Source organism: Natator depressus, chromosome 5, assembly GCF_965152275.1.
Source record: "Natator depressus isolate rNatDep1 chromosome 5, rNatDep2.hap1, whole genome shotgun sequence".
NCBI lineage: Eukaryota > Metazoa > Chordata > Testudines > Cheloniidae > Natator > Natator depressus.
Genome location: NC_134238.1, coordinates 44865387 through 44882063, shown reverse-complemented (window position 1 = coordinate 44882063; position 16677 = coordinate 44865387). Strand labels below are relative to the sequence as shown.

General features: G+C 40.0%; 1 protein-coding gene across 2 annotated transcripts in view; it reads right to left on the bottom strand.

The window, feature by feature from the left end:
* The window catches only part of AP3B1 (adaptor related protein complex 3 subunit beta 1), a 328644-nt gene that overhangs the window by 206837 nt on the left and 105130 nt on the right, over positions 1-16677 (bottom strand). For both annotated transcript variants that reach the window (XR_012639514.1, XM_074952685.1), the window contains exon 7: positions 91-273. Coding sequence is in view for 1 of the 2 variants with exons in the window: in XM_074952685.1 (XP_074808786.1) it covers positions 91-273 (183 nt within the window). In the remaining variant the exon portion in view is untranslated. The remainder of the gene's footprint in view (positions 1-90; positions 274-16677) is intronic.

Here is a 16677-nt window from a genome sequence, read left to right as displayed (position 1 = left end):
TGAAGGTGAAACTACGCATTTTCATGAACAGCAACACAATCTAAAGTATTTTTGTTGTCAGGTTATTGAGAACAAAAGAGACAAACTTACCTCCTTCCAAGGACTCACGAATTGTGTACGTGCATATCGAGTTAGCATGTGGATGATAACAACTTGCCCCCACTCCTCGACATCAACCAACAAATTACACAGCTTTCGATAGTTCTTATGAATCAGATCTATCCTATCCGGGCACACTTCCTCAAATGCCATCACCACACTCCCAGCCACCAGCTAGAAAACAAAATTGTAAAAACAAGAGTCAGTGATTCTCTTTACAAATGATCCATACGTGAGTATGTATTGGCAATTCTTAGAACTAGTATTGGCAATTCTCAGTACTTTAAAGCATGTCCATTATGCAAAAAGATAATAACCAGAAAAAGAGACTCCCCCTCTACTCTCACAAGTGGAGTCTTATTTTAAAATGGATTCTGAATAACTGCATTAATCAGTATATTTGGCAGAATATGTCCCTTTTTCAAACAAAACAGACAAACATATTTAATCTCAACCCTAGCACTGAAGATATAGTGCAAGCAAAAAGAGTTCTTTTGAGATTTTTTGGCGGGGGTAGGGGTGGTAATTCATGGTTTCACAAAGAATTTATCAGATATAAGACTTACTTCACATTATCTGCAAGTTAACGGTAAGTACAAATACAAAATAGTGTCATGCACTTATTAACATTCCATGATCAAATTGGAGGAGAAAGTGGGGTGATTTCTCTGACGTAATGGAGACCAACACCCTCTCTTGACTGCTAAACAATCACTGCCAAATGCGACTTATCCCTGGGGTTCATAAAATTACTTCTAAAGAGCAAATGTTATGCCTTTTGAATATGTTAGATATTTTCAGCAATTTTCTCAGAGGATTTTCTCAGAATCCATCCAGACTCTTCTACAAGTTATTTGCCTCCCTCCCTCCAATTTCAAAGTTGCACAAGTTGAATATAGTATAAATATTTTCAGGATGTACACATAATATAAAATTTCCTTGCCATATGGTTCTCTCTCCTTCCTTGGTTATGAAAGTAATTTTGTTTTCATGAAAAAACTAAATGAACAGATTCTAGAGACCTATTATCTGCAAACACATGGTTCCTCCTGTGTGGGGTTTCTCAAGTGCTACGGAGGAAAACTTTTGTGGGGGATCCTTCTTGAAACAATGGCAGCAAGTCATTCTATGAAAGATGTCAAGCTTCAAAGACAAGCAACATATGTATTCCAGAACACAATTTCCAAAATTTTAAAGCACAGGAATTCCAAGCTCCTAATCAAATAAATTTGTGATAACTTTAGTTTGGGCTTTGGACTCCACTGGACTACTTCTCTGCTACAGAAACCAAAAAGCTATTGGTATAATCACCTTCAATAATAAAAAAAAAACAGAACAGCAAACACCATACTGTATATACTTAAGTTGCCTCCAGGAAATCAGTTACACACAGCCTAAGCACTTGTCAATGAGTCAAGTATTACTGTTCTTCCTTTCCTAATTGTTTTAGATAAGATTTGCTTTATGTCAAGGAACATGTTAAGCAAAACATCTAACATGATAAAACTTCTATATGAAACAACTGATATGTTTGCAGTTAGCATGCCTGCAATCCAGCTTTCCGGGAGCAAATAATGTCATTCTATCTGAGCACTGGGGATGTGAATTTTAACTTCTAAAATTTCCCCACTTACTTAAAGTAAGCAATTAAATAGAAATACAGTTTATCGAAATGGCACTTCTTGAGAAATATTAAATACAATGATATTCATATGTTAGATTTTTCCTCTACATTTGGGCTATTAGTATGCATCCAACATTACAACTGAAAGAAAATACCTCAGGAATATAGTCTTGATATTATGCTAAACAAGTTTCAGATCCTGTGGGAATTTTATGAATTACTAAAAAGTCTAAACGTGAAGTTGCATTTATCGTCCCAAACCCTGCCCATGTGCTGTTACCTACCGAATACGCAATGCATTCCAGAGCACAAATAATTTATTATTTGTAAGAACTAAATAAAAATGCATTATACTTGCAACAGAAAATAGAAAATTATTATATCACATATAGAAAGGTCATTTTGTGTTTTCAGTATTTTTAAATTTTGTTATATTAAGCTTTATTATTGCATAGATGTAATAGACAAGTTAGGTAATTATTCATGTAATTAAACACATTTCTATTTATTTGGTGGTTAGGACTAGTTAATAAGCTTGTGTTATACTGGTACTAGAACTACCTCAGCATATTCAAATATTACACTTAGTTTGAAAACTGAGATGGCAACAAAATATTGTAGATTTAGATGTAGTTTAAATACAGAGAGGTTTCTTAAAAATGTTGGCCAAAATTTTTAAGAATGGTACCTGAAGTGAAGCTCCTAAACTCATATTTGGGCTCAAAATAAGCAACTGGATTTGCAGAAAGGCTGATGATCACCCATCAACTCCTCTACACTTTACTGAAAACTGATGCGTTCTGAAAACTCAGGAGTTGCTGGCCACTTTACCTGCATAACTACAGACTCAGTGGTCCTTTTATACAACATTCCTCAGCCCACGATGAGCGACAGAGTTTGTGCTGAGGACGTGCATGTGGTGCAGAGCCCATCTGTGCATCCACTCTGCAGTAGATTCATTGCAGCTTTAATGCACATGGGGCCTTCTGCAGGATTTAATATAATGGGCAGTGGAATTTTACCTTTTTTAAAATAAATAATACTTTTGAAACATGTATTTTTGTTCTATTAGATGCAAAGAAATATTTAATTACAACGTTTATCATTCTTGTATTTTAAATGCATGGAATATATCTATATTTATCTGGATATATGTCAGCCACGCAAGTGTGCGACTGACTATACTCTAGTCATTAATGTTTCTGATACCTCCATAACAGAGCACAGGACTTTGGGGTTGTTTTTTTTAAGCACTATAAGAACTTCATTGTGTACCATCAAATGCAAAGAATGTGCTGAGGTCAGCAGAAATTGTCATATTTACAGTTCATGAACCAATTATTTGAGTTGATTTGCATAGCACTTACTGTAATGCGCACACTACTTAAGAAAATATTAGATTAACTTGATTCTTTTTATTCTCTCCATTTTCCAAAAGCAAGGTTTTATTACAAGAGACAAGAATGGAGGATTTAGAACCATATTCAAAGTTTAGAGACAGCAAGAGAAAAAAGAAACCAAGTTTTCTAACTTTTCCCTAATAAAAGGACCATTCTCTAGTTAGCTCTAGCCATTTCCCCTAAAGTATGACCCTCCTGTATATCTAAACATCAAAGGCACAGCTAATAATCTTAGTGTATTAAAGCATCAATATTCTATAAAAACATTTAGAATTAAAACAAAATGATCCACTCAGAATTTAAAACCAAAAAATATTGGTTTCGAAAAATCAGTCAGTTAATTTCCATCTCACTGTGTCAATAGCAGCTTTTATGTATAAGGAGAAAAAATAAATCACTCCAACAAAACTAGCAATGAGCTCGTCAAATTCAAATGCAGCTTTCCATTTATGTATTTTTTATATTAAAGCAATAAACATGGTTCATTTGTCTTTCACTGGTTGCCACGTTTTTCTGTGCTGTTGCTATGAACTTCAGCCATTAGCTGCGCTCCAAGGTAAACTACATGAACCATCAACAAAAGTGACACCCAATCTATGGAGTTCATATTTTCTCCAGATTATCTATGCTAGTTGACAAGCTGGTAATGAAAAAAATCACACTAAGCAAATGGTTCCTCTAATAACAATAAATTTTCTACAAAATTATGAAGGGTACAAAACGTTTCCTTGCATCTATTTTGTCATGAATTCTAATTAACGCTGCAAAAACCTGAGTGTGCTGGGTCATCACAAGAAATGCATCGAGGTTTGATTGATAATATGCTGCACTGGCCTATGCCTGCCAAGATTCCTTTCTCTCAAAATTAATGGCCATCCCACCTGCCCTAATCATACAGCCCAAATGATATTCCCCTTCTTATTTCAATTTTCTGGAGGCATGGAAACTGGGAAAGATCAGTCATTTATCTTCTAATAGCTGGATAATAGATCTATCACAATAAAACATCTGCACAAACTCAGTAATTTCTTCACAACAGTGAAGCTTTCACCAACATTAAATCAATAACTTATGAAAACACTGGCTTACCCAGATGTGCTGGCACTGAACACTAACTTACTTAACAGATATTTACTAAAAAGTAGAGTTAGTCTTTCCATTTTCCTTACTCCCAGAGGTACTGCTCTAGTTTAAAAGCTCAAGTATTCTCATCACAAAACCATCACCAATTAGGATCAATTTTAAAAGTGTAATGATTTGACTTCAAGAGCCAGTGTTTTATACAGTAGTCATGCAATCTTAAAAAGCAACTCTTTAGTGTTCACTTGTGTAAGAAACAATTATGGTAGTTAAGTGTTTTACTTTTTCAAAAAGTCAGTTTTAGGAGCAAATCTTCATGCCACAAGAAAGCAGTAATGTTTGTGAACATTCAGAGTAGGCTTGTGGTAACTGAAGAGTTATTAGGGCAAAAAGATTTTAAGTCTTAAAAAGGTGAGTTACAAAATGGAGGGCCCGATACTTCTTTGCGCTAGATTTACCCTGGGGGTAAATAACTTCAATGGAGTTGCTCTCATTTATATCACCGTAGCCAAAACAAGCATCTGTCATCAGTAGTGCCTTCCCTGACTTCTCGTATACAGGGAGTGCCTGAAAGTCATGAGCATAGACGAACAGATAATTAATACATTTCAGAAACATGTAATCAGCTATTTAACCATGCACCTTAGATCATTTTTGTGACAGACTAGGCATGTCTGTCTCAAATTATGAATTCCATTTTGTAATGTAAACACCACTTTTGATAGTAACCTTCAGTTTGTATTGTAACCCCTATGTTGGCTTGAGAGATCCTGTTTGTATTGAAAAACAGCCTCGTTCTGACAAGGCCAGTCTATTCTAGACACTTTCCTGCTCATGTTGGGGGTGTGGAACATTTCAGAGAGGGTTAACAATGAGAAAGTTAACGTCGTTAACTGACTGTCCCCTGCTGGAACAGTAAGGTCACTGATGTTAAAAGACACTCAACAAGACTGACCAGGGGAAACGGGGAAGACGGGAACCTTTAATTCCCCCCAGCTAAGGCACAAAGACAAAAAAGGGACAGACTGTTTAAAAGGTGGGTGCTTCTCTAAGCAAGGGCAGACTACTTCTACATGCAAAACCAGTCCTAAGAGAGAGAAGGCAAGAAGTGCTGCCTAGCCTAAGAACACCGACGAAAGCCAGGACTCTCAGATGAGGTGAGATCAGATATTGGGAGTTGCATTCAGTATTGGTGTTGTTTTTCAAAGATGTATGATTCTCTAGTGCACTTCATTAAGAGTAAAGTGTCTATGGTTAAGAAGTTCCCTTGCTAAGTTTACTGCATGTTCCTTGCTTTCCAGTCACATTGTCCTGAAGGATTTAACTAAAAACCAGAGCTCCCACAGCCAGGTAGACTCTGGGAAAACATGTAAACAACTGAGGGCTCAGAAGGGCTGAGGTACTAGTTTCAGGATCTAAGGCAGCCAGAGTATGTGGTTCCACTACCCAAGAAGGTGTCAGACACAGGGCTGCACCGGACAGTGTGCCTGAGACCCAGAATTATGAACAGTGACCAATCACTACCCAGATTGTGGAAGCGGGGGAGAAGGGCACCGTTGTAGCACATGGAGCCCAGGATTTGGGTCCATTTACAACAGACTGGTGACTATCCGGAAGGGAGGACTGGGCCAGGACATAATACTGCACTCGGTCCTAAAATCCCTCTCCATCAGGATTAAGTAGAGTCCCTCAAAAGTGAAGTATCACAACCCCAAACCAGGTCACCTGGAAAACAGCCAACGGGTTGTAGCAAAACGGCAGCCACTAGAACATAGCAAGCTGAGAAATATGAATATAAAGACTCCCTCCTACTAACCTACCTGAACACAACGTCCCAATCTACATTCCACCTCCACCTTACACTTTATTTGGAGAGTGGATTTAATGCTCCATTCTTTTTGGGAACAAGGGGTTGATTCATTCCATCCCTGATCGGAACAAGCAGGCCATCTGTTGCATGTAAAAAGCATTCCTGACATTTCAGCAGCAATTCCCTAGCCCCTTCGAGCCCAAGCCAAGAACAGGGTGGGTGAAGTTCATTATATAGTGCCCTCCTCCAGGCCTGAGAACAGAAAGGTGAGAAGTCTCCCCTTAGAGACTCAGCACAAGTTGATTGTTGTCTGGTGGAATGAGCCCTCACCCCAACTTCAGGGGAAGGATGTGATCTAGTTGGTAGCAAATGATAATGCAGCCAGAGATACATTTAGGAAGCATTTATACAGATATAGCTTGACCCCTTGATCTCTCTGCTGTGGTAACAAAAAGTCTAGGTGTCTTTCAAAATGCTTTTGTTCTTTGTAGATAAAAGGCCAGTGATCTTCAGATGTTTAGCGAATGAAGCCACTTCTCATCAGAAACATGCGATTTCAGAAAAAAAGATAGTTAAATGGATGGTTAAGACTTCTGTGAAACTCTGAAATTACTTTAGGAATGAATTTGGGGTGGGGGCAAACAGAGATCTGTTCTTTATAGACAGTAGTATAAGATGGGTCTGCCATTAGTGCTCCCAGCTCACTGATCCTTCTGGCTGATGTGATAGTGACTAGGAAAGCAACTTTCATTGAGAGATGAAACATAGAGCATATGGCTAGAGGTTCAAAAGCATATGGCTAGAGGTTTGGAGACAGATAAAACAGCGATGATCAGATCCCATTAAGGTGTTGGCTTCATCAATGGTGGAAAGGATTTAGTAAGTCCATTCAGGAATCTCGTCACTGTGGGATGAACGAACATAGTGGGGTTATCAATAAGGGGTGACAAGCAATGATAGCTTCTTAAATGAACCCACAGGGAATTAACTGAAAGACACAATGTCTTAATGGTAAGTAGATATTCTAGAAGGGATCCCAGTGGACTCTGGAGATAATTGGCATTGTTGTGCCCAAGAAGAGAAATGCTTCCACTTACATGAAGAGCATCTCCCAATAGAATCCTTTCTGCTTTGGTTGAGGATGGACTGACTCACCAGGGAACATGAAATGCTCTACATCTGATGCCCATCCAAATACCAGGCCTTGAGTTGGACTGGTCATGGGTTCAGATGCCTGACAATGCCATTGTGTTGTGTTGCAGGTCCATGAATGGCTGGATGCTGACGGGCAATGGATTGATAGTTTCAGTAGGTCCATGAACCAGAAATGTATCAGTCCATTAGGTGCAATGAGGATGACTTGAGCCTTGTCATGACAGATTTTCCACAGGATCCGCACTATTAATGGGATGGATGGGAAGGCATACCCTCCAAGGGTAGCAGAATGGCATCTCCCTTTGATCCCGTCTAGAACTGCTCTGGAACAGTACAAGGGAAGATTTTTGTTCATCTGTGAGGCAAGGAGGTGCCAGGATAATGTTCACCACTAGGTAAAGACCTTGGTCAGGTGAATCATGAATTTCCCACTCATGGTCCATGGAAAAATGTCTGCTGAGTCTGTCTGCTAGAAAGTTCAGCACACCTGTTAAGTATGCTGTAGAAAGGGTTATGTGACGTCAGATACACTAGTTCCACAGGTTGATTGTCTACACACACACAGAGGGATCTTGTTCTCCCTTGCTTGTTTATATAGAAGGTAATGTCGGACAGGCCTGTAACCAGAGCTGATCCAGAGAACACAAGGGTGTGCTGTCTGCCGGGTGCTAAGATACGGGATGTGGACCTGACGCTGAAGAGGATCCTAACAGGAGCGGGAAAGAAACCACTGATTGTCCTTCATGTGGGAACAAATGATATGGCTAGATTCTCACAGGAAAGTATTAAGGGAGACTATGCCAGGCTGGGGAAGACGCTTAAGGAAATCAAGGATAAGGTGATCTTCAGTGGGATTCTGCCTGTTCCTAGAGAAGGCCAACAAAGGTGCGACAAGATTATGATGATCAACAGATGGCTCAGGCACTGGTGCTATAAGGAGGACTTTGGGATGTATGGCCACTGGGAGGCATTCATGGACAGAGAACTGTTCTCTCGGGATGGACTTCACCTGAGTAGGGAGGGAAATAGATTTCTAGGATGGAGACTGGCACAACTGATTAAGAGAGCTTTAAAATAGGAATCTGGGGGGAAGATGTCCAGGTAATCTCCACGCTGGATTTTAACATTGAGAGGGAAGAAAATGAAGAAAGGATACAGCCATGGGTAGGAGAATGGACATAAGGAGGAAGGGTAGTGTAGATACCAGTCTAATAGGTGATATTGGCGGGAGAATGTCTGTGCCTAATCAGGTAAAGAATGTGAGCGAAGCCAAACAGGAAAAATTAAGATGTTTGTACACTAATGCGCGGCGTCTAGGTAACAAAATGGAGGAACTAGAGCTACTGGTGCAGGCAGTGAAACCAGATATTATAGGGATAACAGAAACATGGTGGAATAGTAGTCATGACTGGAGTACAGGTATTGAAGGGTATGTGCTGTTTAGAAAAGACAGAAATAAAGACAAAGGTGGTGGAGTAGCATTGTATATCAATGATGAGGTAGACTGTAAAGAAATAATAAGTGATGGAATGGATAAGACAGAGTCTGTCTGGGAAAAATCACATTGGGGAAGAAAGCTACTAGAGCCTCCCCTGGGATAGTGTTTGGGGTGTGCAATAGACCAGAGGGGTCTGATTTGGATATGGATTGAGACCTCTTTAATGTTTTTAATGAAGAAAATACTAATGGGAATTGTGTGATCATGGGAGACTAAATTCCCAGATATAGACCAGAGGACAAGTGCAAGTGCTAGTAATAATAATAGGACTCATTTTCCTGGATGAGATAGCTGATGGATTCCTTCACCAAGTAGTTGCTGAACCAACAAGAGGGGATGTCATTTTAGATTTGGTTTTGGTGAGGAGTGAGGACCTCATAGAGGAAATGGTTGCAGGGGACAACCTTGGTTCGGGCGATCATGAGCTAATTCAGTTCAAACTAAATGGAAGGATAAACAAAAATAGATTTGTGATTAGGGTTTTTGATTTCAAAAGGGCTAACTTTAAAAAATTAAGGACATTAGTTAGGGAAGTGGATTGGACTGAAGAACTTGTGGTTCTAAAGGTAGAGGAGGCCTGGGATTATTTTAAATCAAAGCTGAAGAAGCTATCGGAAGCCTGCATTCCAAGAAAGGGGAAAAAATTCATAGGCAGGAGTTGTAGACCAAGCTGGATGAGCAAGCATCTCAGAGAGGTGATTAAGAAAAAGCAGAAAGCCTACAAGGAGTCGAAGATGGGAAGGATCAGCAAGGAAAACTACCTTATTGAGGTCAGAACATGTAGGGATAAAATGAGACAGGCTAAAAGCCATGTAGAGTTGGACCTTGCAAAGGGAATTAAAACCAATAGTAAAAAGGTTCTATAGCCATATAAATAAGAAAAAAAAGAAAGAAAGAAAGAAAGAAAGAAAGAAGTGGGACCGCTAAACACTGAGGATGGAGTAGAGGTTAAGAATAATCTAGGCATGGCCCAATATCTAAACAAATAATTTGCTTCAGTCTTTAATGAGGCTAATGAGGAGCTTCGGGATAATGGTAGGATGACAAATGGAAAAGAAGATATGGAGGTAGATATTACCACATCCGAGGTAGAAGCCAAACCTGAACAGTTTAATGGGAGTAAATCGGGGGGCCCAGATAATCTTCATCCAAGAATATTAAAGGAACTGGTACATGAAACTGCAAGCCCATTAGCAAGAATTTTTAATGAATCTGTAAACTCAGGGCTGTATTGTATGACTGAAGAATTGCTAACAGAGTTCCTATTTTTAAGAAAGGGGAAAAAAGTGATCCAGGTAACTACAGGCCTGGTTAGTTTGACATCTGTAGTATGCAAGGTCTTGGAAAAAATTTTGAAGGAGAAAGTAGTTAAGGACATTGAGCTTAATGGTAATTGGGACAAAATACAACATGCCAAACCAACCTGATCTCCTTCTTTGAGAAAGTAACAGATTTTTTTGACAAAGGAAACACAGTGGATCTAATTTACCTTGATTTCAGTAAAGCACTTGATACGGTTCCACATGGGGAATTATTAGTTAAATTGGAAAAGATGGGGAGCAATATGAAAATTGAAAGGTGGGTAAGGAACTGGTTAAAGGGGAGACTACAATGGGTCATACTGAAAGGTGAACTGTCAGGCTGGAAGGAAGTTACTAGTGGAGTTCCTCAGGGATCGGTTTTGGGACCAATCTTTTTATTACTGATCTTGGCACAAAAAGTGGGAATGTGCTAATAAAGTTTGCGGATGACATAAAGCTGGGAGGTATTGCCAATACAGAGAAGGACCAGGATATCATACAGGAAGATCTGGATGACCTTGTCAACTGGAGTAATAGTAGTAGGATGAAATTTAATAGTGAAAAGTGCAAGGTCATGCATTTAGGGATTAATAACAAGAATTTTTGTTATATGCTGGGGACGCATCAATTGGAAGTAATAGGGGAGGAGCAGGACCTCGGAGTATTGGTTGATCACAATCTGATATGGCCATGAAAAAAGCTAATGCGATCTTGGGATGCATCAGGCGAGGTATTTCCAGTAGAGATAAGGAGGTGTTAGTACCGTTATACAAGGCATTGGTGAGACCTCATCTGGAATTCTGTGTGCAGTTCTGGTCTCCCATGTTCAAGAAGGATGAATTCAAACTGGAACGGGTACAGAGAAGGGCTACTACGATGATCCGAGGAATGGAAACCAGTCTTATAAAAGGAGACTCAAAGAGCTTGGCTTGTTTAGCCTAACCAAAAGAAGGCTATGGGGAGATCTGATATATTTACAGAGAGCAATCAGAGGGATAAATACCAGGGAGGGAGAGGAATTATTTAAGCTCAGTACCAATGTGGACACAAGAACAAATGGATATAAACTGGCCATCAGGAAGTTTAGACTTGAAATTAGATGAAGCTTTCTAACCATCAGAGGAATGAAGTTCTGGAACAGCCTTCCAAGGGGAGCAGTGGAGGCAAAAGACATCTGGCTTCAAGACTAAGCTTGATAAATTTATGGAGGGGATGGTATGATGGGAAAGACTAATTTTCGCAATTAATTGATCTTTGACTATTAGCAATAAATATGCCCAGTGGCCTGTGATGGGATGTTAGATGGGGTGGGATCTGAGTTACTACAGAGAATTCTTTCCTGGGTGTCTGGCTGGTAAGTCTTGCCCACATGCTCAGGGTTTAGCTGAATGCCACATTTGGGGTCAGGAAGTAATTTTCCTCCAGGGCAGATTGACAGAGGCCCTGGGGGGTTTTCGCCTTCCTTTGCAGCATGGGGCATGGGTCACTAGCTGGAGGATTCTCTGCACCTTGAAGTCTTTAAACCATGATTTGAGGACTTCAATAGCTCAGACATAGGTTAGGGGTTTGTTACAGGAGTGGGTGGGAGTGAGATTCTGTGGCCTGCTTTGTGCAGGAGATCAGACTAGACGATCATAATGGTCCCTTCTGACCTTAAAGTCTATGAGTTTGCCAACTATCTGGATATGCCAGGATCAGATGAGCAGGAGGTCAGCGTTGCAGACCCAACCGACTGCTCTTAGTGCCACTAAACTGATATGCATTCTGGACTCCCAAGCAATCCAGATGTCTTCTACACTATGCTTCTCCATATGAGCTCCTCAACTTAAGAGCAATGCATCGGTAATGACAGTCATCTTGGGTGGAAGTATGAGGAAAGGACTTCCCATTTAGTAGATGCTGAAGGAATCGGTTTGCCAACTGGACTTCTCTGTATGATCTGCGTGTCAGAAGCCAGTTGTTGAAGAATGAGAAGATGGTAAACCCGTTTCTTATCATGCAAGCTTCCATTACTAAAAAGACCTTTATAAAGACTATGGGTACCCTAGATAGCCCCAATGGAAGGACTTGATCAAGGCAGAACCTGAGGAAACCTGTATGGGCCAGGTGAATGTCTATATGTAAGTGTGCTTGCAGCACTGTCTATATAAAAAGTATGCATCTCTCATGTCAAGTTGCACGAACCACATGCTCTCTTCCAGAGAGGGAATTATTTATGTCAGTGTGACCAGGTGGAATTTGAATTTTTGGATTAATATATTTATTCAGTGTACGACAAGGATCGGTCTCCACTTCCCATTCTTTTTGAGGGCTAAGGAGTAGGTGTAGTAGAAATCTCTCTTGCTGTTAAGATGAAAGACTGTCTTTTGGTTTTCACATCAGAATTGGTACTGACAGATCTATACTCCTTTCTGCCACTCTCTCCTGGTGAGATGGTTTATTTGGACCTAAATCTTTAGGACCCAGGCACAAGGACCCACCCGACTTTGAAGGATACGGGGACAGATAACTTTTCCTCACATCAGCTTTGGAAGAAGAAGGTCTACGCTTGTGGGAGTATCCCTTACTCTCATGAGCAGCCTTCTCATTTAAGCTTGGAAGTCTTTGTCTTGATCTGAGCTTGTGCTCAGAGGGGTGCTGCCTGTTCATAGAGGCCACTGTGTCGGGAGAGGGCGGGGGCGGAAGACAAGGAGGTGCCCCAGATCAGATTGGCCTTCTCCAGAAGATGTTTCCTAATTCTTAGCTCTCAAACCTCACAGATTGTAGGCTGGAAGGAACAGCAAATGATGACCTTAGCCAAGACGTGAGCCTCACCTAGGCAGTAAAGGCAGTTTTGATGTTCATCACTCATTGAAAAGGAGCAGAGGCAGGAAACATAATTCTTGAACCCTGGGACTCTGGGCATAATCCTAGCTTCTCAGGGAAGATTTCTCCAGGGCATGGAACAACTAACTACACTAGTACTTAAAGAGTAAAATACTAAAACTATTTACAATATATTTACAGATTGATGCAGCCAAAGGAAGTAGCTATGGACACAGAAGATTGTGACTTGGGCCACGTAGTGGTAAGAAGGAACTGGCAAGGTGTTGGTATGCCCCAGCTCTTGTGCTCTAAACTGAGGGCATAAAGAGAACCACCATACATGTGCAGACCAATAGACATTGCTTACTAGAAATTTTCAGAATTAGGTGCACGGCATGTGTGCCACACATGTAACAACACATAGGGACCATCACTCAAAGAACTGTGAGTTTATGTTAGTCAAATTAAACCAACTCCCAAAACAGTACAAGTCCTGTACAAAGACTGGGAGGATGCCTGTTTACCTGAACAAACAAACAGTCCTCCAGAGAGTTCAGGAAAAACTTAACAGCAAAGGTGTCATAAATATAAAGGGAAGGGTAACCACCTTTCTGTATACAGAACTATAAAATCCCTCCTGGCAAGAGGCAAAACCCTTTCACCTGTAAAGGGTTAAGAAGCTAAGATAACCTCGCTGGCACCTGACCCAAAATGACCAATGAGGGGACAAGATACTTTCAAAGCTGGAGAGGGGTGGGAAACAAAGGATCTGTCTGTCTGTGTGCTGCTTTTGCTGGGAAAGATCAGGAATGCAGCCTTACAACTCCTGTTAAGTTAGCAAGTAATCTAGCTAGAAATGCGTCAGATTTTCTTTTGTTTAATGGCTGGTAAAATAAGATGTGCTGGATGGAATGTATATTCCTGTTTTTGTGTCTTTTTGTAACTTAAGGTTTTGCCTAGAGGGATTCTCTATGTTTTGAATCTGATTACCCTGTAAGGTAGTTACCATCCTGATTTTACAGAGGTGATTTTTACCTTTTCTTCCATTAAAATTCTTCTTTTAAGAACCTGATTGCTTCTTCATTCTTCTTAAGATCCAAGGGTTTGGGTCTGTGTTCACCTGTACAAATTGGTGAGGATTCTTATCCAGCCTTCCCCAGGAAAGGGGTGTAGGGCTTGGGGGGATATTTTGGGGGAAAGACATCTCCAAGTGGGCTCTTTCCCTGTTCTTTGTTTAAAACGGTTGGTGGTGGCAGCATAGGGTTCAAGAACAAGGCAAAGTTTGTACCTTGGAGAAGTTTTTAACCTAAGCTGGTAAGAATAAGCTTATGGGGTCTTTCATGCAGGTCCCCAAATCTGTACCCTAGAGTTCAGAGTGGGGAAGGAACCTTGACAAGGGAACTCATGCTTGATGAAAGGCAGAAGGTCTGAGGGGTGCATAGGGAAGTAATCAAGACATTATGCAGTCCTCAGCTGGCAAATACAAATGCCACAAAGCAAAATGGAGCAAAACACCCACAGACTTACACCCAACCAGCCATTGCACTATAGGGACATTTTACCTTCCCAAGAGGCTAGCATAGCCTGCTACAGAGTCTCTTCTCTCAACCCCAGTGGAAAATAAGGAGAATTACTACAAATAAACGTAAACTTACCCAAGTCATTAAGGAGCAGTCAGTACCTAGCTCTTTAAGTGTTTTTTATAGTTTTTATTCGTATTTTTATTATCACTGCTCAAGTTTTTTTTTAAATGATTTACTTGTATTGCAAAACAGATATGACCCACCAAATAAGCAATGCTTCACCAGATCCATAAAATGTGTTCAATTCATTTAAAATTCATATTCATGTCAAGTACAGCTTATTCACAAAGTGACCGAAATTAACACAAAACAGCACACTGACTACCCCACACTCGCAAAAGACCTCTCTCTGCAATACAACCCCTTAATGTGCTCTTGTAATTGTGTCTAGCTTCTCAAAATCAGCAGTCTTTCCACTTATTACTAGAGAAAATTCTCCAGTCTCTACTTTGTATTTCCAATCTCTATTCTGAATAAGCCAAAAAAAACCTCCACCCTAAGATGGATGCTGCAGACCCTGAGCATGCTCAATAAGAACTTAGGATTTCTTTAAAAAAATATTTTTTTAAAAAAAAGCAGCAGCAGCAGCCCTGGCGAAGAGCCAAGTGTGTGCGTGTGCGCAGATCATCAGAATCACAGATCTGTGGTAACTGACAACAGTGAGCATGTGTGAGATTGGTGGCTACTGAGCACATGCAGTAAGGGGTGACAGAAAGGTCAGTCAGCTAGTCAGAGCAACCGTATACCCGTCACAATTTGTTTTAAAGGTCAGAGCTATCAATCAGAATTTTGAAGTCATGGTTAAGACTGAGCATGTGCGTGTGAGGTAACAGCTTCTAAGAATTAGGGTTGTCAAGCGATTAAAAAAATTAATTGCGATTAATCACATGACTAAAAGAATTAATTGTGCAATTAATTGCACTATTAAACAATAATAGAATACCATTTAAATATTTTTGCATGTTTTCCACATTTTAAAATATATTCATTTCAATTACACAGAATACAAAGTGTACAGTGCTCATTATATATCTATTTTTGATTACAAGTATTTCCATTGTAAAAAAAAAAAGGAATAGTATTTTTCAGTTCACCTAATACAAGCACTGTAATGCAATCTCAATCATGAAAGTTGAACTTACATATGTAGAATTATGTACAAAAAACTGCATTCAAAAATATAACAATGTAAAATTTTAGAACCTGCAACTCCACTCAGTCCTACTTCTTGTTCAGCCAATCGCTCAAACAAGTTTGTTTACATTTACAGGAGATAATGCTGCCTTCTTCTTGTTTACTATGTCACCTGAAAATGAGAACAAGCATTCTCATGGCACCGTCGTAGCCGATGTCTCAAGATATTTACATGCCAAATGCACTAAGGATTCATGTATCCCTTCATGCTTCAACCATCATTCCAGGGGACATGCGTCCGTGCTCATGAGGAGTTCTGCTCGATAACCATCCAAAGCAGTGTGGACCAACGCAAGTTCATTTTCATCATCTGAGTCAGATGCCACCAGCAGAAGGTTGATTTTCTTTTTTGGTGGTTCGGGTTCTGTAGTTTCCGCATCGGAGTGTTGCTCTTTTAAGACTTCTGAAAGCATGCTCCAACCCTCGTTCCTCTCAGATTCTGGAAGGCACTTCAGATTCTTAAACTTGGGTCGAGTCCTGTAGCTATCTTTAAAAATCTCACATTGGTATCTTCTTTGCCTTTTGTCAATTCTGCAGTGAAAGTGTTCCTAAAACGAACAGTATTGGCTGGATCATCATCCCAGACTGCTATAACATGAAATATATGGCAGAATGTGGGTAAAACAGAGCAGGGGACATACAATTCTCCCCCAAGGAGTTCAGTCACAAATTTAATTAACACATTTTTTTTTTTAATGAGCATCAGCAGCAAGGAAGCACATCCTCTGGAATGGTGGCCGAAGCATGAAGGGGCATACGAATGTTTAGCATATCTGGCACGTAAATACCTTGCAATGCTGGCTAGAAAAGTGCCATGCAAATGCCTGTTCTCACTTTCTGGTGATATTGTAAATAAGAAGAGGGCAGCATTATCTCCTGTAAATGTACACAAACTTGTTTGTCTTAGCGATTCGCTGAACAAGGAGGACTGGGTAGACTTGTAGGCTCTGATGTTCTACATTGTTTTGTTTTTGAGTGCAGTTATGTAACAAAAAAATCTACATTTGTAAGTTGCATTTTCACGACAAAAAGATTGCACTACAGTTCTTGTATGAGGTGAATTGAAAAATACTATTTCTTTTGTTTATAATTTTTGCAGTGCAAATATTTATAATCAAAAATATATGC